Here is a 24177-nt window from a genome sequence, read left to right as displayed (position 1 = left end):
TTGAGGTCAAAAATAGTTTGCATGGAAAATAGTTGTCTACAGTATGCTAAAATATTTCGCGTGTGAATATACCTTCCTCATTACCAACCATTTTGGTATTCTGTGTTACTCCATTAGCACAAGGACCTGCATAACATTATAACAACGACAGCTAACGGTGCTGTCCACCGCTGTTATAGTTGTTCTTTTCTTTTTAGAGATGATCAACCCTGCTTGGTCAACCACTGAAAAAACACAGAAATAAAACTGAACCATCTCTTCCGCATACTCATGATATCACCCAACAAAGAAAAAAAGAAAGCAATAAAGACTTATATGTGGAAACTTTAGGTTGTGTAATTCTGCACATGCGAAATTTCTCGGTTTCCGTGATTGCCGTGATTCCTGGCAATAGAGAAAACCGCTTCCATTTGGCCTAACCAGTGATGAAGTGAAGGCCAGTGTTGAAGGCGGAATCCATGCTCAATATCGTTCATCCATTATGCAGAGGAAATGCCGTGCACTGAGTTCACATCGTCACAGCGCTTATACTTCACACCAAGGGACATTTGCAATGCGCATTGACCGCTTATATAAAAGGTACGGACGTAGTCCCGTCCATCGTGCCGTTATTGTGGTACGTAATCGGGGCAGTAATTTTCGCGTAATTTCTTTAAGAACGGAACAAAGTTTTTTGGATGTGACTGAATTATGTTTGCTCCAGACGCAGTACTGAGCGGGCACTGGATGTGAAAAAGAAAATGAAGCGAATTTTTTGTTGACCACGTCTCCCCAACTAATCTGTGACAGCATATACAGTTGCAGAGCATTACGTTCTGCTACGTGCCAGTATTTTGCGCAGGTAGGTAAATAATACTTTAGTTTGGCTAGTTAATGCATTCGTAACTGCGCTGGGGTCTTACAACGCCATTAGATTGATAAACAGCCTAATCATCACATTTTAGAACGCCGTAACAGCACTGAGATGTGAACTAGGAGTATTCTGAATTGCACAGATCGGCGATGTTGGCCGTTAGAACATCTTATCTAAACACAAATCAGGTGATAAGGTGGAAACACAGGATGGCGAGCAACTGATATTCATGCATAAAAGGCTTCTGCTGCGTTCTAGTTCCGTTAAGCATGACATCTTTACTGTTTTTTAACTTAAAAAGCACCTAAATGATCAGATGCTAGATAGTTCTTGCACATGAGATCTGTAGTGAAAACCTTAGTAATACGACTACCGGCTAGTTTACTTCTTGCCTAATGAAGACGTCTGTAAGATGATTTCAGAAGGCGTAGTCAGGGCTGCTATTTAGTAGGTAAGCCGAGTAGTTATGACAAAGTGGTTGTTACCAGGCACCACTGTGGAAGTTACAGACTAATAACAAAATACACGTCACCTTAATAATGCTCAGCATAAAGAGAACAAGCGGGGAAAAATAAACACCGATAAATAATTTTTCATTGTGAAGAAACATAAATACCGAAAAAATGGAGCCCTATTTATAACCCACTGTGCCATTCAGGAACGTTCACGCTCACAATTTAATTCTGGGGGAGCCACGCGTTTAGGCAATATTTCCCCGCTCCAAAAGACAGGCCATGGAGGTGCTCACAATGTGGTGACATAGAATGACGGGGGAATATATGAAGTGGATTCCATTCAGTTCAATTTATCTACTTGTAAATACACTGTAGGGGCTCCTGGGCAAAACGTATGTTATAGCAGCCTTCCATGGGCGCACGGGCCCCGTTGCATGGCAGAAGAGACATGCAGTAGGTACGGGCCAAGCAAATTGAACAAACATACTTGCATACAGACAAACAGCAACACATGTTAGAAGAAAAAGAAATGAATATCAACGTAAGCTGCTGGGAAATTAGACGGCCCTGTGCCGCAGAGGTGACCCCTAGGTAAAGCCTCCGCCCCCGATGCCGGAGGCACTGGGTTCGAATCCCCGTGCAGCGGAAAATCCACTGGTTTTCCTATAAGTAGACATGTGTCCCGGTCAGGTGCTCGACTGCTTGTGAGGGTTCACAGTGGTAAAGGGCCTCCTATAACGATTTCTAGGCATGGGGGCTTTTGTCCAATAAGAGACAGCCGTCTTGCTTAGCATCCGTCGCAGTTTTGGGAGACTAGGCACGCGCGCGCCACGCACTGGGCCATGATGAGATCTCAACGCTGTGGCGGGGCGTATCTGTTCAACCCAAGAGCGCCCCACAGTGCTTCGGGATGCCGCATGAGCGATTGCCACCATGAGTGAGGCTAAACGTCCTGTTTTACAGGGTTACAGGTTACAGGGTACTCACGGGGTTCGACAGGACTTCCACAGCGCGGGCTCCTTCTCTAGTACGTCCCTTACCCCCTAAAGAAAGCCGGCTGTCGAACCAGGAGATGCACATTGAGATAACTGGTGGGTATCCGGCAGGAGCTTGAGTGTCGCTGCGGTGAGAAACGATGAGCTTGGATGTTGTGTACTTATGGACAGGTCCTGCCACACTTATGGCTTGCCGCCCTTTGGTAGAGTAGACGTGTGACCTTTAAATGCAGTTGGTGAGCGCGTCAGTCCCTTGAGCGGAAGCCGTACACCGAGCGCGAGGGCTGGTCTTAGCAGAAAACTACTCAAATTACTCGAAAGTTGAAAAGTCCAAGGATTGCTCCAGCTGTCTCTAAACTGAGTGTTGATAGTGCGAATAGACGCCTTCACCACGAATGATTTACTTGAATAAAGTTAATTCGGAACTATAATCGCAAATTCAGTGCGGAGGACGACGGTTCAGGGTACTCACCATTCTCCTCCTCATAACCGTCATATCATTGGTAATGGAGTATTCGTCAACATTGAGAAACGATATAGTGACAGGGTTGCCTGAAGGAAATACGGCATAAATGTTCTAAGGTGGTTAAACGAGTCTTTATAAATTGTCTCCGCCTATCACCTCGCCGAAACGATGGCAGTATTACGAGGTGTCGCACTCAATATTCGACCCGATTTAGTGGTTACCATGGCCCTAAGGATTTGTTCACCATGGCGGCACACGTCGTAGTAAGTGCACCAGAATAGAGTCAGAATAACCTTTAGCTAGGCCAGTTGGTAATCTATCTCTGTAACAGTTTCAGAGCCTACGAGAACACACAATACACTTGAGAACACACGCAGTCTTACGCAGAGACATCCAGGAAGATACCCTTTGTCTCATACAAGTGCTAGGGCGAAACGGAGGGTTCTATTCTGGCTGCCTATATATGCGAGTGCGTGCGTGCTGGTGAGTGTGTTTATTGCCCTCTGAAATTGTTAGCAAGGCACATGGGTTTATGTCCGTTACTGTACTTCGCCCCCTTCAAATGTGCCGATGAAGAATCAACTCTCGACGGCGGTGTAGACACCACAGTATATAATCCATTGGTGAGAGAGAGCTTACGTGTTCGTCGGATCCGGATAGAGCAAGAGCCAAGGGTGCTTGACAACCATGCCCATGGTCGCTCGCAGCGTTGTCACCGGCTCGAGCAAGACGCGAACCAGGTTGCGGTACTCGTGCGTCGAGTCCAAGTACCGGGGAAAACGAATCACGCGGTTCATTTGGAGGCGAACCTGAGAAGGAGACGCAGTAATGGGGCAAGATATCTGCTGTTGCAGTGTTGAGATTCCTCAGAAAATGTTAAAGATTTTGCGTGCGTGATTCTCTACAAAACAAGGGTGGTTTCTCGCATATGTTGTCTTGAAATGTGTTAAAAATGCTTGTGTTTGCGCATTTGTTCTGAAGATATTGTTACGGGAATGTTGCTAGCATATAAAAACTATATTTACAATATATATACAGGATGAGTCAGAATAGCGAGATGGCTGACCACCAACAACACGCAGCCACCAGCGTCTTCGATCTTCTTCTTCCTCTCTCTTCTCTCATTCTTCCGTAACAGGACGCCGGGGTGGTGAAGCGCCGTCTCGGCTCATAGTAGGCAAATAATCGCGAGCGAAGTATGGCTTCAGCCGCGAAACATGCACGACGTCAACCGGCGTTGGACTTGAGGATGCATCAAACTGAGGCGGCGAAATCTCGTAATTTACGTCGTTAACTTGACTTAGGACTTCATAAGGCCCTGTGTAGCGAAAGAGAAGCTTCTGCGAGAGGCCAACCCGACGATATGGTGACCAGAGGGGCACCCAAGCACCTGGTGCGAACTTAACATCGCAATGGCAGTGGTCGGAACGCTCTTTCTGTATATAATGCAAGGCTAATAAATGAGATTGGGCGACCTGACGTGCCATGCAAGCGCGATCGATGACTTCACGAGCGTACTCAGTTGCAATACGTGACACAGAAGGGAACATGGTGTCAAACAACAGTGTGGGGTCGCGACCATACAAGAGTTAAAAGGGTGAATATCCTGAGGTGTTATGTCGGGACGAGTTATACGCGAGCGTCATGTAAGCCAGCGTGGCGTCCCAGTCGCGGTGATTGTTCGAAACGTACATCAACAGCATCTCTGATTGTTCGGTTGAGACGTTGTGTAAGACCGTTGGTTTGTGGGTGGTAGGCGGTTGACAGCTTGTGCTCAGTGGCACAAGAACGGAGAAGGCCGTCCACAACTCGAGACAAGAACGAGCGGCCACGGTCTGTAAGTAACTGTCGAGGTGCACCGTCCTAGAGAACGAAGCCGTGAAGGAGAAAATCGCCGACATCAGATGCCCAACTAGTCGGCAACGTCTTTTTTATCGCGTAGCGTGTCGCGTAATCAGTAGCGACGGCGATGCACTTGTTCCCTCTAGTCGTTGTCGGAAAAGGGCCCAGCAGGTCAAGGCCTACGCGAAGGAATGGTTCAGAGGGAACTTCAATAGGATGTAGTCGTCCGACGGGTGCCAGGGGAGGTTTCTTACCGCGCTGACACAATTCGCAAGTTGCGTCATAACGACGCACAGCGCGGTAGAGACCCGGCCAGAAGAACCGGCGTCGTACGCGGTCGTGTGTACTCAAAACTCCAAGGTGCCCCGCCATCGGTGCATCGTGAAGTTCGAGAACGACGGGTCGCAGATGACGAGGATGGACAAGCAGCAACTCAGGGCCGTCAGGGTTGATATTCAGTAGTTAGAGGATGCCGTCATGCAGCACGATCATGCAGCACGTGCCGTCCGTGCTGCCAGATTGCACTCCGGAGATGATGGACTGTAAGGATGCGTCGCGTTGTTGTTCAGCGCACATGTCGGTCACGTCAGTCAAAGCCATGGCGCAGGTCACCGGATCATGCGCAACAGGATCGGGAGGATCAACGGGGTGACGCGAGAGACAGTCACGGTCCTTGGGGAGGTGTGCAGTCTTGTAATGGACACTTAATGAAAATTCCTGGAGCCGCAAAGCCCAGCGACCTAGCCGACCTGTGGTGTCCCGGAGGGAAGACAGCCAGTAGAGGGAGTGGTGGTCTGTAACGACCGAAAACGTGCGGCCGCACAAATATGGCCGGAACTTGGCGACAGCCCAAACTAAAGTCAAGCACTGCTCCTCGGTGATGGAGTAATTTCTCTCTGCAGGTGACAGCAGGCGGTTGGCGTAAGCTATAACGCACTCGGTACCATTCTGGTGTTAGGCGAGAACAGCGCCGATGCCATAGCCGCTTGCGTCAGTGTGGACTTCGGTCGGTGCAGACGGATCAAAGTGGGCAAGTATGGGAGGGGTGGTCAGAAACCCGATGAGAGCGGCGAACGCGTGATCCTGCTTCGGGCCCCATGAGAATAGCGTGTTCTTCTTTAGTAGATCTGTCAAAGGCGGAGCAACGTCGGTGAAATTCTTGACTAAACGGCGAAAGTAAGAACACTGGCCGACGAAGCAGCGTACGTCAGAGGCAGAACTTGGCAGAGGGAAACTGCATACGGCGCGAACATTTTCTGGATCTGGTCGGACACTGAATGCGTCAACGAGGTGTCCCAACACGGTGATATGACGGCGCCCGAATTGGCACTTCGAGGAGTTCAGTTGAAGGCCGGCTTTTCGGAAGACCGCAAGAATTGCAGCGAGTCGGTTCACGTGGCTGCCGAAAGCAAGAGAAAAAACTACCGTCATCATGGTAACCAAGACAGGTGGTCCATTTGTACCTCCAGAAGAGAGTCCATCATACGTTCAAATATCGCAGGAGCGCTGAATATGCCAAAGGGCATGATTTTGAACTTATATAAGCCATCCGGCGTGATGGAGGCCGTCTTCTCGCGGTCCATTTCATCAACTTAAATCTGCCAGTAGCCGGATCGAAGGTCGATGGACAAGAAGTATTTAGCTCCGCGCAAGCAGTCCAAGGCGTCATTGATGCGTGGTAGTGGGTAGACGTGTTTTCGCGTGATATTAATTAAGTTGCGATTATCGACGCAAAAACCCCAGGTACCATCTTTTTTTTTCACAAGGACGACAGGCGAATCCCAAGAGCTGGCTGATGGCTCGATGACCCTTTTGCGGAGCATTTTGTCCACTTCTAATTGGATGATTTCACGTTCAGCATGTGATACACCATAGGGAGGCCGACGAATAGGTTTGGTATCTCCAGTGTTTATATGGTGGTGAACAACAGATGCTTGGCTTAATGGCCTGTCGCCGAAATCAAAGATGTCATTGTACCATTGAAGCAGGAGTCGTATGTCCATGGCCTGTGCAGAGGTGAGATCAGGTGTAATCATTTTCGCGAAGTCATCCGTTAATGAACCAGAGCTGTCAGCTGCAATTGGTGCTAATGAGCCACTCTCCGCATTCACTCTCAATTTCAAATTCGCAACCACTAGAAACGCTGGCCAAGAACATGCCGGCCGGAAGTACTTGAGGGCACAGGCTGAAATTAAGAAACGGTAGAACGACGTCGTTATTTGTAACTGTGACCAATGTATGCGGAACAGCAACGTTCCGGTTCAACAGCACGTCGATGATGGGGTGAAGCACATATTCATCGGCAGGAACCTGTGGTTGGGCGGTCAATGTGACTTAAGTAACTGCCTCGGGAGACAGACGCACATCTTGAAGCGATCACAAGCGCGGTGGGGCGGTACTCGGAGCATCGACGAGTTGAGGCAGTTCTAACTGAAGAACGCTGGTCTCACAGTCCGTGAGAGCAGAATGAGTGGATAAAATGTAGAACCCAAGGATAACGTGAGGGCAGTTGTCGATCACAGCAAAGAGAACAGAAGTAGGGCGGCCGGTTATAATGAAACGCGCAGAACACTTTCCAAGAACAACCAGCACGCCGCCGTCGGCCACACGAAGCACTCGGGCAGCTGCTGGTGTGACGACCTTCTTTAAACGTCTACGTAGGCTAGCGCTCATCACATCACAATCGTGTGCAGCCGCCTAGAACCGCACTACATGTGACAAGCCAGTCGAATCGGCCCCCGCCGGCTTAATCGCAGACATTGAGCACGACTGCAACTACCCGCAGTTCACCTTCTCCACGCCGTCCCTCAGTGTCGCCGATGCGGCCTCGCCCCGTAACTCGGAACCAGGAAAACTAATCGTCGCAGTTCAAGAGGCAAGGGCTGCGGTAACGTCGAAATATGAAAATTATCACCGCCGTCCCTCGAACGTAATCGAAGTGCTTGTTGACGGTGTTTGCGCATCTTCACTCGAGGTCACTGAAGCCACCGTATGTGTTATGAACACTTAGTTTGGCCCCTTCGGAAAGTCACGACGCCCCTTTCTGGACTGTCCTCCCACACAGCCAGTGCTCAGCATGTTCACCCCTTGGCGGCTTGCACTGCTCGTGTTGTCGTTGCCGACGTCCTACCACTACCTCCACGCACTTTCGAGAGTTTGAGTTCACTAGTATGCCTTTTAGCTGCCGTAATGCCAGGCAAAACGTTGCGCACAATATTGATGTGATCCTTCACGGCCTCCATTGTGTTAATGTGTAAGCATTCTTTGGCGAGTAGCCAAGGAAGATTTGTCTGTCGCGGGAAATGTGTAATGTCTAGTATGTGAACGAAACTGCGTAAATTGACGAGATATTATGCGAAGCATACTAGCCGCACAACCACGCTCTTCCTTGCTGCGCCGCGCGCGGCCGCGTAGCTACCATATGGCGTCATAACAGCTGCAAAAAGCGGAGGCTCAACTCGTGCGCTCGCTTGCGGCCGCGTAGCTACATAGCCGGGTCTCAGCTCGTGCACTCGCCTGCGGTCGCACAGATGGTACTGCGGCCTAACTCCCGCTCCTCCCGCTAGGGCACTGACGTCACAACAGCTGCAAGCCGGGCTCAACTCTTGCGCTCGCCGGCGGTCGCACAGCCGGTGCTGCGGCCTAACTCCCGTTCCTCCCGCTAGGGCACTGGCGCCATAACAGCTGTGTAAAAGAGCGGCGCGCTCTCGTCGAGGCCAGTTGTATAGCGCGATGGCGGGAAAGGAAAGGGCCGCTCGTCAGACCGCAAAGCGCAAGTTACAAAGAGCCACGGAAACGGCCGAAGAACGAGAAGTTCGGCTTGCCAAGCGACGTGCACAGTACGCGGCTAAACAGCAGCGTTCCTCCACAGAGTCCGAGGTAAAGGATGAAGTTGCGAGTGTATCTGGGAGTACGTCTACTCTAGTATGCTTCGCATCCTGGGCTTAACCTTAGCTAAGCCACAGCCATTTTTTATTGTAATGAGAGTAGAAATGTAGATAACTGGAAATTTTAAAAGCGATAAGGAACAATCGAAACAAAGAAATTCATCAGGAACAATACCCATATGATCAAATTTATGCGTACACATCGGGATGCATAGGGCTCCATAGAAAATGCACGGGGAAGCCTATAGTAAGGCTGGGTGGACTGAAATTTGAGGGTGGGCCACCTAAACTTTGGGGACCAACATAAAATTTAGGGTTAAGAGCAACTTGAAATTTAGGGGGTGGACCAACTTGAAATTTGGAGCAGGGCCAACTTAAATTTGTGATGAGCCTACTTGAAATTTCGGGGTATGCTTACGCATACCTAGACATCTCCAGTGAAGTTTCTGCATACTTCTTCGCTGATATCTATGACGTCCTTGTCACTAACTCACCTTAGACTTAACACGTTCACCATCTAGGCCTCGTTATCGGACATTTCGTCGAACATGTGGCCACTGTAAACGCTGAGAACTGTAGGCTAGGCGACCTTTCTCTGGAGTTACTGGGCTACCTTGTCAAGAGCACTGACGTTGGTCCCCTTCCCTAAAAGTGAAAGCAATCGCAGACTTTCCTCGCCCTGAATACTTAAGTCAACTGCGCAATTTTTTTGGTTTGGTGAACTCTTACCTGTGGGTCGCTACAAGGTTGTTCCGCTGCCCTGCAGCCCTTTGGAAAACATTCTATGTCCCACATGTGGCGATGTGCCAATTTTATTTTCAGCTCGATGCTGTGCTCCTTCGGTCGAAGTTTCTAATGCATAGCGAGTTATATGACTCAGCGTGTCACTATCGCACAGTGCTATACATCGGTGCATGTACGCTCACCCGCGCACCTGTCGCACGATGTTTCCGTCTTCGAAGGGCAGCGCAGCGGTCATCATGACATAGAGCACGACGCCGAGGCTCCACATGTCCGCCTTCTTGGGCTGGTAGGGGATGCCCTGCAGCACTTCGGGCGGGGCGTACGCTTCGCTGCCGCAGTACGTCTCGCTGTACACTTTCTTCCTCCGCACCACAGGATCGTCTGCGCGCGGGGATGCGTCACTACGCGCCACGCACGTGCTCACAATAGCGAAAGAGAGAAAGCGACGCTACGGGGCTGCTCGCTCTCGCTGCATTGTTTTGGGCATGCAGCGAGATGGTGACTGATGTTGGCTTTCGAAGGACTACGCCCGCAACTATGACACGAACAATTTCACGATGAGTGTCGACGACAATGCGATTAACATTCAAACAATGCAGCGATACACCGTATTGCCAAAAACACGTTACTTCAGACTGCAGTTTTCATTCCGAGACTTGGATCAATTTCGGCTAAATGCGACATTCAGTTTACCTGGGTCTTGCTTCACGTAGAGCAGCGCAAACATAAACAAGTACGAATAAATAAGGTTCACGACACGCATGGTATGACAAACGATTATTCAAAGAAAAGACGAGAATATATAGAACAATGGCTAGCTTGGCAGCCATCCGAAGGCAGGCATGCGCGGCAGATACCAGTTGGGAGTCACAAAATCCACCTCACTTATAAAACTAAATTATGGGGTTTTACGTGCCGAAACCAGTTTCTGATTATGAGGCAGGCCGTAGTGGACTCCGGAAATTTCGACCACCTAGGGTTCTTTAACGTGCACATAAGTCTAAGTACACGGGTGTTTTCGTACTTCGCCCCCATCGAAATGCGGCCGCCACGGCCGGGATTCGATCCGGCGACCTCGTGCTCAGCACCTCACGTATAGAGTGAACGCGTTCATAAAAAAAAGGCACGACAACACAAACGAAAACGCATGAAAACCAAGAGATCTTGTCCGAAAGCTTAATACAATCTAACGTGCAATGTGTTGAAACGCTGGCGCAATAACAAATATCACGTTATCACCAGCCCCTACACCGAAGCATATCATGCTACAACGAGCGAGTTTCACGCATGCTCTCTCACTTGCTAAACATATATTTTTTTTCGGACAACACTTCCGTCCCTCGTAGTATCAAACAAGCGGAAAAATTCACCTATTGGGAAACAGTGACAGTAAACAAACCACTGCCAGCGATGTCTCTAGGGATGCTATGTAGTTAACGCTTATGTTACTGCCGAACCGACTTTTCTTCGCCAAATGGCCTCATACATTATTTTTCCTATGGATCCTCTCATTATAGGTTCTGCTGGGATAAGCAGCCTAATCAATAACATAAATCTTTATTGTCTTTATGTAGGTAGTGTAACCATCAGGTTCTTTAAAAAAGGTTTAACCTACTCATCGATGACCCTTCGTATGCTTCGTTCGCAGTTTCTAGAACATCATATGATCCAGAGGATTGTAAAACTGGGAAGTGTGTTCCTTCGTACAAGGCCGGCAGTTTACATGGGAAAAAAGTCTTGGGTTCTGCGTGCCATAACTTCGATATGATTATGAGGCATACCGTAGTGAGGGACTCTATCCTTTTGCATTAATTTTCACTATATGGGGTTCTTTAACGTGCACCTAATGCGCAGTACACCGGTGTTCTTGCATTTTGCTCCCATCAAGATGCGATCACCGCGGCCGGGAATTGATCCCCTGACCTCGCGCTTAGCAGCGCAACACCAAAGGCACTACGCCACCACGGCGGGTACTCACTGCCATAATCTCTCTTCAATGTCCCCTATTATTTTGGATCTATGTGGCGTAGGGAACTTAATAAAGTAATAGTTCCCTCTTCCCTATTTTTTGACGTGGTTGGGCTGAAGTTCCTGAAAAGAACGAGCGTTTATTTCTTTTTCTTTATTTTATTTCACCCTCAAGACCAAAGTATTACAGAGGGGAGGGGGTAAAAAACATACACAAGTAAATAAGAAAGCAGCAAAAAAGGGTTAGTTATCACAGCAAAATTTATTAGTTATTTGAACCCGGGAGTGATGATGTCTGATAAGTCCGAACGAAACCTTGAGTTGTCCTTGATTGCGACAACTGCGTCGGGAAGGAGGTTCCATTCCAGAGAGGTCCTAGGAATAGATGATTCGTTACAGGCTCTGTTGCGGCATTGAATCATTCCAACCTTATGACTATGATCAATGCGAGAGGAACTGTAGGTGGGCGATGATACAAGATTTTCGCGCAGGAATGTATTGTGGAAATATAGCTTATGAAATAAAGCAAGGCGAAAGCATTTACACCGGGCTGAGAGAGGAGCAAGTAGCAAGGAGTTTTTCATGGCAGTTACGCTTGATGTGTGGTTTGACTGCTATGAATGAAATGCGCGGCTTTGTTTCGGATTAGTTCAAGTGATTGAATGGGGCCTTCGAGGTGCGGTTCCCAGATGGGCGAGGCGTACTCCCTTTTACTTTTAATAAGCGTTTTGTATAGGATTAATTTTACTGATATAGGAGCAGAAGAAAAAGTTCGGTTATATAACCTAGCATGCGGTTAGTATTGTTAATAAGCTTATGGATGTGCAACGATCAGGAAAGTAACGAGGTTATGTGGACGCCTAGGTATGTAGAGGAGGTCACGACCTCTAGAGGAGCGTCATTAAGGTAATAGCTTGGCGGAGGAATATTGCTGCGAGTTACAAGCGTACATTTACATTTATTTACGTTAAGTTGCAGTAACCATACGTCACGCCAGTTAGAGATAGCGTTTATATCGTCTTGTAAGAATTTATCAGATTTGTCCGAGATTTCACGTAAGATAACAGTCACCTGCAATGAGGTAAATATTAGAAAAAAACGTCATTGGGTAAATTTTTAATGTAAACTAAGAAAAGAAGAGGGCCTGTAACTTGGGGCACACCAGAGTCTACGGTATCTAATTGGAACATATTGCAACGGTTAATGTTAAACGGGCTTTATTTAAGAAACGAGATTGATGGTGAAGTCAAGATGGCGTCCCGAGGCTGCACCAGCTAACGTCTTCTTTCTCTTCTGCTCGCCCGGCTCATGCCGTAGCAATCCCCAGTTGCCAGACGAAGCCCGCTGGGCAAGTCCAAATCACTCGGAGAGCGTAGGGTGAAACCGCTTAAGACGGGCAACATGTACTAACTGGGTCCGGCTAGACCGACGACCAGCGGACGTCAAGCGTGCCACCACGTATGTCAAGTCACTCAAGCGATCTACAATGACGAATGGGCCCGTGTACTGGGGTAAAAACTTTTCGCATAAGCCACGTTTACGTTCCGGAGTCCACAACCAAACAGTCTCCTTTAGCGTACGAGACAGACTGGTGTCGCCTGTGATAGCGCTCTTTCGATCGGTGTTGCGATGCCACAGTACGAAGACGAGCGATGCGCCGTGCTTCTTCTGCAAGACAAAGCGTCTTGGCAACAGAGTACTCGCTGTGAAAGTCAAACGGTAGTATAGTGTCAATGCAGCTTAGAGGTGAACGTGCGTAAAGGAGATAAAAAGGACTGTAATCGGTCGTCTCATGCTTTGCAGTATTATAAGCATAGGTGATGAAGGGGAGTACGTCATCCCAGTCCTTGTAATCTCACCTCACTAACATGGCCAGCATGTTAGTGAGAATTCTGTTCGTACGTTCTACAAGCCCATTTGTCTGAGGGTGGTAAGGCATTGAATGACGGAACTGCGAACTGCAGAGACGAAGCAGTTCTTCTACGGCGTCCGCAACGAACTGACAACCGCGATCGCTAATGATGACACGGGGGGGGGGGGGGGGGGGACCATGTCGAAGAATAATGAATCGAAGCAAAAACGTCGCAACAGACGCAGCTGTTGAAGATGGTGCGACCGCTGTTTCCGCGTAACGGGTCAGATGGTCGACACATACGATCACCCATCGGTTGTCATTAGATGATCGGGGAAATGGGCCCATAAGATTGATACCCACTTGTTCAAATGGCAGGCGAGGCGGCCGCAGAGGTTGGAGAAGACCTGGCGGAGCGGTCGCAGGGCGCTTGTAGCGTTGACATTGTTCGCAAGTGGCGACGTAGTGCTTGACTGTGTCCCGCATTCTGGGCCAGTAAAAACGCTCCTGTGTTCGGTTCAAAGTTCTGATGAATCCTAGATGGCCAGAGGTCACATCGTCGTGCATGGCTCTCAGTATGTCCGTTCGCAGACTCTGCGGCACCACCAGAAGGAAGCGTGCGCCTTTAGCCGAATAATTGGTCTTGTCACGGACACAAAATCGTCACGGACACAAAATCGACCGGTGGCTCCAGGACGCCATGCGGCTACAAATAGAGGTTCCAAACTAATATCATTTTCCTGCTCTGCTTTGAAAGTCATCGAGTCTGGGAATGTAGAAGAAATGGGAGCAAGACAGTCATCAAAATTGTCTTCGTCACACTCCGTCGTCGTCAGAGGAAGGCGGGAGAGACAGTCCGCATCTGCGTGGCGACGCCCAGACTTGTAGGAAATAATGAAGTCGTACTCCTGCAGTCGAAGAGCCCAACGTGCCAGTCGTCCACTCGGGTTACGGAGATTCATTAACCAGCATAACGCGTGGTGGTCAGTAACGAAACAATGGTTTCCGTAAAGCGTTGTCTTGTGACACCCAACTATTGGAATTTACATCAGATTTACATTATGGCATGAATAACAGCAAAATTATTGATTGCATCTTTCTCGACTATGCAAAAGCATTTGACAGAGTGGCTCACTATCGTCTAATAGCTAAATTAACTGCTCTTAAGATTGACTAACATTATCTTGGCTTCGCAATTTCTTATCTAATCGGCTCCAGTTTGTATTTGTGAATAACTTTAGCTCCTCCACGTTTGTTGTAACGTCAGGTGTACCCCAGGGTAGTGTGCTAGGCCCTCTTCTTTTCCTAATTTTTATAAATGATTTACCGAGCAACATTTCCTCCTGCGTACGACTTTTTGCGGATGATTGCGTCATTTACAGAACGATTAACTGTCATAACGATCACCTAACTTTGCAAAATGACCTTCACCTAGTTAATCAGTGGTGCGACCGTTGGCGAATGACACTTAACACATCGAAGTGCTGCGTTCTTTCCTTCACTCGTACGAAATCATATCCTAAGTTTCCTTACAAAATCTTCTCGTCGGAAGTTCCCCGTGACTCTACTTACAAATATCTTGGCGTTCATTTTTCTACTAACCTAGCCTGGAGCTTTCAAATCGAGAAAATGTGCGCTAAAGCTAACAGAACTTTAGGGTTTTTACGTCGTCATCTGCACCTCTCACCATCTACCATCCGTCAACAGGCCTACCAAACTTTTGTACGCCCTCAACTTGAATACGCTTCTTTGATCTGGTCTCCTCATCAACAATACCTATTAGATAAATTGGAATCCATCCAAAATCGAGCTGCCCGCTTTATAACTTCTAACTACAGTCGTCAATCTAGCATTACCCAAATTAAACGCGATGTTCTCTTGCCGGACTTGGATTCCCGCCGCTCTGTTGCTCTCCTATGCCTCTTTCATAAATACTACTATAACTCATGGTCCAGCCGCTTGTCGCTTGCAACTCCTTCTCGCACATCTACTCGACTTCATAATCATCCCAGCTTGAGGCGCATTTTTGGCCACACACAGTCATTCAATAACTCTGCATTACCGCGCGCCATCGCACTATGGAATAGTCTTCCAAATAATATTGTCTCAATTAAAGATCCTGCGAAATTTCGTGAACATTTGGAACCTCACATGTTCGCTTGACTTTGTTGTACGATTTTGTATTGTATTCGCCTTTGTATTGTTTTGGGACTTTGTTTTCCATTGTATTTCCTTGAATTTGTATGTATTTTTTCCAATGTTGAACAGTGTTCCTTTTTTTCCAATGTGCAAACTTATTTGTTTCTCTTACTATGCAGTTCCCTTCTTTGCGTTAATTATTTGTCATTTTTCTGTAATTCCCCCTACTCAATGCTCCTCCGAGCCTGTAGGGTAAACTGAACTGAACTGAACTGAACGATAGTGAACGGGCGTCCGTAGATATAGGGCCGAAATTTGTGAACAGCGAGAACAGCTGCCAAGCATTCTTGTTCGGTCACAGTGTAATTGCGTTCCGCCTTAGTCAAAGAGCGACTAGCATAAGTCACAACGTGTTCAGCTCCTTGATGACGTTGCACTAGTACGGCACCGACGCCGATGCCACTGGCATCAGCGCGCACTTCCGTAGGCGCGGATGCATCGAAGTGACGCAATATGGGCCCTGACGTCAGAAGAAACTTTAGCTGGCGGAACGCGTCGTCGCAAGCCGATGTCCAGTTGAAAGGGACGGCTTTTTGGAGAAGACGTTAGGGGGTGCACCACGTCGGCGAATCTTGGGACGAAGCGACGAAAATACGAGCACAGGCCCAAGAAACTCCTCAACTCCCGCACTGACTTCGGTGCTTCGAAGGAGCTGACTGCTTCAAGCTTTCGTGGATCTGGCCTCACACCGTTTTTGTCGACCAGATGCCCAAGTACCAACGTCTCGGTTTCCCCAAATCGACATTTCTTGGAATTTAGGATCAAGCCGGCTTGTTTGACACAATCTAGAACAAGGCTGAGACGGCTGTTATGCTCGCTCAATGTGCTGCCAAAAATCACCACATCGTCGAGGTAGCACAAACAAATTTCCCATTTAAGTCCTCGGAGGATAGTATCCATGAATCGTTCGAATGTTGCTGGCGCGTTACAAAGGCCGAACGGCATAACGTTAAATTCATAAAGACCGTCTGGTGTCACGAAGGCCGTTTTCTCCTTATCGTCTGGGTGCATGGGTATCTGCCAATACCCTGACCGCAAATCCAGTGATGAAAAGTAGGCAGGGGAATGTAAACAATCGATGACATCATCAATTCTAGGAATTGGATACACATCCTTTTTCGTGACCGCATTCAGTTTCCTGTAATCAACGCAAAACCGCCACGATCCATCCTTCTTTACTAAGATCACTGGTGCTGCCCACGGACTAGAGGACTCTTGAACAATACTTTTCCGCAGCATGTCTTTCACCTGTTCAGCAATAACTGTCCTCTCTGTTGAAGAAACGCGGTAAGGCTTTTGCCGAATGGGGTGCGCAGATCCGGTGTCAATTCTGTAGCGAGCACGAGAACGCGGAAGTGAAGCCTGCTTGTCGCCTTGTGTGAAATCGAATACAGAAGGATGTGCCCACAAAACTTGTGCGAGAGCGTGGCGCTCATGTGAGGGCAGCACCCTGTTGATCATCCATAGGATCTGCCCTTCAGGAGTGCTTTGGTGAGGATCGCTAGTATGAGACTGCTCCTCCTCGCTTAGAATTGTAATGGAGCTGTGAGTAATCTCGTCAAATTCAGCGAGCTTCATATCACGCGGAAGAACAGCAGGGACGCAAGAACAATTGAAAGTCCAAAAATTTGAGGCGCCATTCACTACTCTCACTACAGAACGCGGTACAAGTACATCTTTGCGCAGCTCGACGTAAGTGGCTGGACTTGCGCGTCAAACGATGAAAGGTCGGCAGCAGCAAAGTTGACAGGGATACGTGACAGCAACCAAGGCGGTAGCAGCACATCCCCCGCAGGGGCGTCTGCGTCAGTAGGCATTTGGTGTGCGGCGACACCACGGACCCGAGCACATGAGGGTTGGGCCCTCCCGCGTGTAGCCGTGCGCGGCTTAGCCGTGTTCGGGGAAAGGGGGATCCTAGAGGTTGAGCCGATGCCGGGTGTTCGGACCTTTAAGGCCCCCCGGCGGAGGCAACGCACCTCTTTGGCCTCTGCTTCATGTAGACGGCACCCCCGGACTGACCACACCCGGGGGAAATCGGCAGTCGCCTTTTCCTGTCTTCCTCTCCAATCTTCGTCTTTCTCTCCCACTTTTCCATCTTTCCTGTCTTCTGTTGATTTCTTTTAACTTCCTATTTCCTGGTGGCAAGGGTTAACCTTGTGTAATATATCCAGTCTTGGGTATATATATATTAGGTTATAGTGGGAACGTACCGCTGGCGTACGCAGAATAGAATTTTTCTTATCCTGTGACGTCCCCAGGTTGGGTTCCGAGGTGGGCGGCGGGAATTCCTGCCGAACACAGTAATCCTATATATGGCTTCGAATTTCCCCACACTCCCTGATCGCTCCCTGAAGAGGGGGCGCACCGACGAAACCTTCAACTTTCTGATGAAACCAAAAGAAATATTTCCCAAATACCACGTAATACATGGTCAACATGAAACCAAGGCAGTCCGTACAATATCCCCATTTGTGGTTGCAAAATGTCTGACAGAAGCAATCGGCTGTGGTTACAAAGTAACTAAGATGGGAAGCGGCGACCTTCTTCTGGAAGTGCGTGACAAGCTTCAATACAGCAAACTGACTAAACTTGTTGCGTTTGGTGACATTCCTGTCACTGTGGGCCCCCACCGGTCAATGAACACTGTGCGTGGTGTCATTTCTGATGACGACCTCCTTGAACTCAGTGAAAGCGAGCTGTTCGATGGATGGCAAGACCAAAACGTTGTAAAGGTGCAACGAATTAAGTTAAGATGCGATGACAAGGAAATCCCAACAAAGCATGTAGTAATAACGTTCGGAACAAGTGAACTGCCTGATTCGATAGAGACCGGATATTGTAAACTTCGCGTACGACCATACATCCCCAATCCACGCCGATGCTTCAAGTGTCAGCGTTTTGGGCATGGGTCTCAGAGCTGCCGAGGGCGTGCCACTTGTGCAAAATGTGCATCTAAAGACCATGCTTCAGACAACTGTTCTTCCACAACCCACTGCGCTAACTGTGACGGAGACCACCCCGCCTATTCGCGATCGCGCCGGTCATGGAAGAAAGAACAACAAATAATCGAACTGAAGGTCACACTAAACATTTCTTTTCCAGAAGCGCGCAAGCGCTTTTCTCTCCACCACCAATCGAATCCGTCCTACAGTGATGTGGCGCGCCGGGGGGCAGCGCCACATCTTCTGGCGGCCGCGCAAGTCACACGGAGCGTGACGGCGGTCAGGCCATCAGCCCCTCTGGCGGGAGCAGCCACTGCTCTTCCGCCCCCTACCACGAAGGGCCAGCAGACCTCCGAGCCTGCCGGTCCCAGGGCCACTGCTCGTGCAGACAGGCCCGAAAAACTCCCGAGAGTGCCCGCTGAGCGGGCGTCATCCAGCGCCTCTGAAGAGGCGATGGATGTAGCAAAAACTTCTCCGGCGTCTCAGACGCCGAAAGAACGGCGTGGCTCCCTGGAGCGCGCCAAGAAAAAAGAAATACCCCGCATCAAGGGGCCTTCAAAGGTCTCTTGAGCCAACCTAATTGATCTCTTGACACACACCATAATACACTTCCAATATGGACACACAGATAATGCATTGGAATGTGAGAGGTTTAATACACAACCTTGATGATATTAAGGAACTCCTTCGCAAGTTTAACCCAAGGGTGCTGTGTGTGCGAGAGACACACCTCAAACCTTCACACACTAACTTTCTGAAACAATATGCCATTTACCGCAAAGATCGCAGTGACGCTCTCGCCTCGTCAGGCGGTGTTGCTATTATAGTTGATAAGGGTATCGCCTGCCAACAATTACATCTGCAAACACCCCTTGAGGCAGTGGCAATCAGAGTAGTGCTATTCGATAAGTTAGTAACAGTTAGCTCTGTATATCCCTCCATGCCACCAACTTTCCACAACAGAATTCCAGAGTTTTATCGCAGAACTCGCCGAACCTTACATTGTAGTAGGTGATTTAAACGCACACAACACCCTCTGGGAAGATTCTCGTTGTGATGCAAGAGGGCGTTTATTAGAAAAGTTCCTTTTATCCTCCAATGCATGCTTACTAAACAAGAAAGAACCCCCATTCTACAGCGTGGCGAACAAAACGTTCTCATTCATTGACTTAAGTATACCATCAAGTACACTAGTTCCATACCTGGAGTGGGACGTGATCAAAAATCCATATGGGAGTGACCATTTCCCAATTCTCTTAAAATTAACAAAAGGCGATAAGTGTTCGCCACATCTGCCACGTTGGAAGGTCGACTGTGCTGACTGGAAACGATACAGAGAGCTCACACATTTGACCTGGGATGACATCTGCACTCTTTCAATCGATGATAGAGTATCATATTTGACGGCATTTATAACTAATGCTGCATCAACATGTATCCCTCAAACGAATGGATCACCCTCTAAACGGGGTATTCCTTGGTGGAATGAGCAGTGTAAGGAAGCCCGCAAAAATCAATATAAGGCTTGGAGTCGCCTTCGCGACTGCCCAACTACCGAGAACTTGATGAGCTTCAAGAAAATAAAATCAGAAGGTAGAAAAACGCGCCGCCTTGCCAAAAGGGAAAGCTGGCAAAAATACATCTCAAGTATTAATTCTTGTACAGGCGAAAGAAAAGCCTGGAACAGGATTAACAAAATAAAAGGCCGCGAAACTCATCCTCTACCATTGATAAATACACAAGGAGACACACTCATTGACCAAGCCGACTCTCTAGGGGTACATTTTGAAAGGATTTCTAGCTCATTCCACTATTAAGACACATTTCTGAGATGCCGGCAACAAGCGGAACGACTGCCTCTGGGTCAGAAAGGAAATAGCAACCAACCTTACAACCGCCCATTTAGCATGGCGGAATTTCAGGCTGCGCTCAATGGCTGTAACAAATCCGCTCCACGAAGTGACAGAATATTGTATATAATGATCAAACACTTACACCCTGAAACCCACAAAACACTATCACTCTTCAACTCTGTGTTCTCTGCTGGCTACATTCCATCTGCCTGGAAGGAAGCAATAATTATTCCAATACAAAAAGACGGCAAGGACCCAACATCAGTCAGTAGACCTATAGCGTTGACAAGTTGCCTATGTAAACTCTTTGAAAAAATGGTTAACCGGCGTCTCCTTCATTTTCTAGAAAGTAACAAACTACTAGATCCCCTACAGTGTGGTTTCAGGGAAGGTAGATCCACAACTGATCACCTTGTCCGCATTTAGACGTTTATTCGCGATGCTTTTGTGCACAACCGGTTCTTTTCGTCAGTATTTATTGACATGGAAAAGGCTTACGACACCACGTGGCGGTTCGGAATTCTCCGTGGCCTGGCCGAAATGGGAGTCCGAGGTAATTTGCTGAATGTCATCGAAAGTTACCTGTCTAACCGCACGTTCCGCGTCAGAGTTGGTAATGTGCTATCTCGTCTATTTACACAGGAAACAGGTGTACCACAAGGTGGCGTGCTTAGCTGCACTCTATTCGTTATAAAAATGAACTCACTCAACACGATCATACCACGTACAATGTTTTATTCTGTGTATGTAGATGACGTACAAATAGGTTTTAAATCATGCAGTCTTTCCATCTGTGAGCGACATGTACAGCTTGGGCTAAACAAATTGTCAATGTGGGCTGACGAGAATGGGTTTAAATTAAACCCGCAAAAAAGCACGCGTGTTCTCTTCTCGAACAAGAGAGGTATATTTCCTGAACCCGTTATTTACCTTAATCGACAACAGCTCCCAGTGAGCCATGAACATAAATTTTTGGGCCTCATATTAGACACTAAATTAACATTTATCCCCCACTTGAAATATCTGAAGGCGAAGTGCATGAAGACAATGAATCTTCTGAAGCTCTTGTCCCGTACATCCTGGGGAAGTGACAGAAGATGCCTTTTAAGCATATATAAAAGTTTGATAAGGTCACGCCTTGACTATGGTGCTATAGTGTATAAGTCTGCTACGGCTAGTGCCTCGAAAATGTTAGATTCAATTCACCACTTGGGTATCCGTCTTTCTACAGGTGCCTTCAGGACTAGTCCTGTATAGAGCCTGTACGTTGAATCCAACGAATGGTGTCTTCATCTACAAAGGTCATATTTATCTTGCTCTTACGCCTTGAAAGTTACATCAGATATACATCATCCATGTCATTTTGCAATTAGCGACTTGTCCACTGCCAGGCTATTCCGTAACCGCCCAGCCATCAGACCTCCTCTGTCCCTCCGAGTGGAAGCACTGTCAGAAGAAACAGGCGTCCCTCTTCTAGAAAATATCCCAATGGCTCCTACTCGGTTCCCACCGCCTTGGGAGTGGCAAACTATCCAATGTGACATATCCTTCTTAGAAATATCGAAACGAGCGCCTGAGGCTCACATACAATCACATTTTTTTTAACTAAAAGAGAAGTATTCCTGTGCTGAATTTTACATGGATGTTTCGAAATCTGCTGATGGTGTTGCTTACGCAGCTCTTGGACAATCATTTTCAATATCTGCGACACTAAACCCACACACAAGCATCTTTACAGCGAAAGCATACGCTATACTCTCGGCTATTAAACACATCAGGCTCACAAACATCGCTAAGGCTGTTCTCTTCACAGACGTGAAAGTGTCGTGAAAGCACTAATTAGTTTACAAAAACATAAGAATTCCGTTTTGAATGAGCTGTATAACTTATTGTGCGCCCTATATATGTGCAATCAAGTGATTGTCATATGCTGGGTACCCGGTCACAAAGGTATAAAAGGGAACGAAGTAGCTGACGAAAGCGCTACATCAGTAACTTTTAGCGACAGAGATAGAAATATTCCCATCCCTACCACAGACCTAAAGCCTTTTCTACGCAGTAAATTAAGGAATCATTGGCAAGGCAAGTGGGATACACAAGTAATGAATAAGCTTCACATAATAAAACCAAAACTGGGGAACTGGATAAGTGGGAAAACAGCACGTTACAAGGAAGTAATTCTTTGCCGCTTAAGGATAGGCCACACATACGGTACTCACTCTTATCTCTTGACTGGAGGCGATCCCCCGACTTGTGCTAAGTGCGGCAATAGTCTGACAGTAATCCATGTTCTTATTCAGTGCCCTGCAATAGAAACAGAGAGGAAAAAGTATTTTCCTTCTGCATATCGTGAAAATACACCTCTTCACCCTGCATTTTTTCTTAGTGATGAACCGCTTTTTAACATGAAATTAGTCTTACAGTTTTTATTGGAAACAGATACTCTCAAAATCATTTGGACAGGTAATTTTTAGCACACTACTAACATCCCTTCTAATAAAAGGGCTCTCTTGAGGTTCTACTAGCACTGTTATGTGTTGTCTTGTTCCATCATTGTTTTTTTTTAACGAAGCCCAATTGCCATCGTCCATGCCCTAATCAGTGTCATCATTTTAGTACCTATTTATTTTACGCCATTTACAGCGACAGTTTTTAGGCCTTCTTACAGCCATGTCACATTTACATTATGAATCCACTGTCCACTGCATTCACAATACATTGTCAAAATTACCTTTTGGCATGGCGCTCTTTGGCCATACTTGGCCCTTGCGCCATTAAACACCACATATCATCATCAGGGTTTCTCTAGCAGCAACTTCTGTCACGTCGCCCTGTTGGGCTCCATGGTGGGTGGTCGGCATCGCGGCCGAAAACCCAACTGCACCTATGGAAAACGCGTTTCCTAAACTCCCTGATCGCCCTCAGAAACGAGGGTGCATCGAAGAAGTCTTTCAGTGTTTCGGGCGGCAAGTCCACAATCTTCCTCGTTTTCACGTGATCCACTCGGAAAAACCAGCTAAACAAGTGCGAACAATCTCACCATTCCTTGTATCGAAGACTCTTACCGAAGTGTTTGGTCCAGGATATAAGGCGTCGAGGATGGCTAGCGGTGACCTCCTCTTGGAGCTCCGCGATCAGAAGCAATTTGAGAAACTGCCTAAACTAGTATCATTTGGAGAAACCCAAGTAGTAGTAACCCCGCACCGCACGATGAATACCTCCCGCGGCGTTGTCTCGGACGATGATTTGCTGGAACTCACTGAGGCTGAGCTCTTGGAGGGCTTCAGTGAACAGAATGTTATAAATGTTAAAAGAATTCAAATGAGACGAGATGTCAAAGAAATCCAAACCAAACACTTGATAATCACCTTCGCTTCGAGTGTCCTGCCCGAGTCAATCGAGGCCGGGTACATCAAGCTCCGTGTCAGGCCGTACGTGCCCAATCCTCTTAGATGCTTTAAGTGCCAAAGGTTTGGCCACAGTTCACAGAACTGTCGAGGCCGGCTGACATGTGCCAAGTGCAGTGACAATGAACATTCCTCCGAAACGTGCCAGAACACTCCACATTGTGTCAACTGTGATGGCGAGCATGCCGCATACTCGCGGTCCTGCCCGTCTTGGAAAAGAGAAAAATAAATTGTGACAATCAAAGTCAAAGAAAACATATCTTTCAAGGGGGCACGTAGGCGAGTGTCATACCTGCCTAAGAGCAGCTTTGCCGATGTGACGCATCAGGGGGCAGCGACACAACGGCTTCCGGCGGCCGTCCGACCCACAAGCAGTGAGTCGGCAGTTACGCCACCTGCCCCCGCGGCGGTTGCAGCTAGCGCTGCTCCGTTACCACAGCAGACGGGGCCATCTACCTCCGGGCAGGTGACCTCGAAGGTCTCGTCCAACGTGCCGAGGCCTTCACGTCAAACAAAGCGCTCGGAAGAGCACGTGTCCAGCGCCTCGCAAGAGGCGATAGACACAACCACCAGCAAGACGGCGCCACCAGCGCCTAAGGAGCGGCGAGGATCTCTCGATCGCTCCAAAAGAGATAAAACTCCCATCACGGCGCCTGCAAAGCGCCTGTGAACTAACCTTTCCTTTCCTTTCCAGAACACACAGTAACCAACTCT

At 48.0% G+C, this 24177-nt stretch overlaps 1 protein-coding gene across 1 annotated transcript in view; it reads right to left on the bottom strand.

Annotated features, from left to right (window-relative positions):
* Positions 1-3404: 3404 nt before the first annotated feature.
* The window catches only part of LOC126535993 (testis-specific serine/threonine-protein kinase 6-like), a 204537-nt gene continuing 183764 nt past the window's right edge, over positions 3405-24177 (bottom strand). The window contains exons 5-6 of the mRNA XM_072287021.1: positions 9433-9604; positions 3405-3578 (exon numbers count right to left, since the gene is read on the bottom strand). Of these exons, the coding sequence (XP_072143122.1) occupies positions 3405-3578; positions 9433-9604 (346 nt within the window). The remainder of the gene's footprint in view (positions 3579-9432; positions 9605-24177) is intronic.

The sequence above is a fragment of the Dermacentor andersoni genome, chromosome 3 (assembly GCF_023375885.2).
Source record: "Dermacentor andersoni chromosome 3, qqDerAnde1_hic_scaffold, whole genome shotgun sequence".
NCBI classification, from domain to species: domain Eukaryota; kingdom Metazoa; phylum Arthropoda; class Arachnida; order Ixodida; family Ixodidae; genus Dermacentor; species Dermacentor andersoni.
Note: the sequence above shows the minus strand (reverse complement) of the source record. Positions and strands in the feature narration are given on the sequence as shown.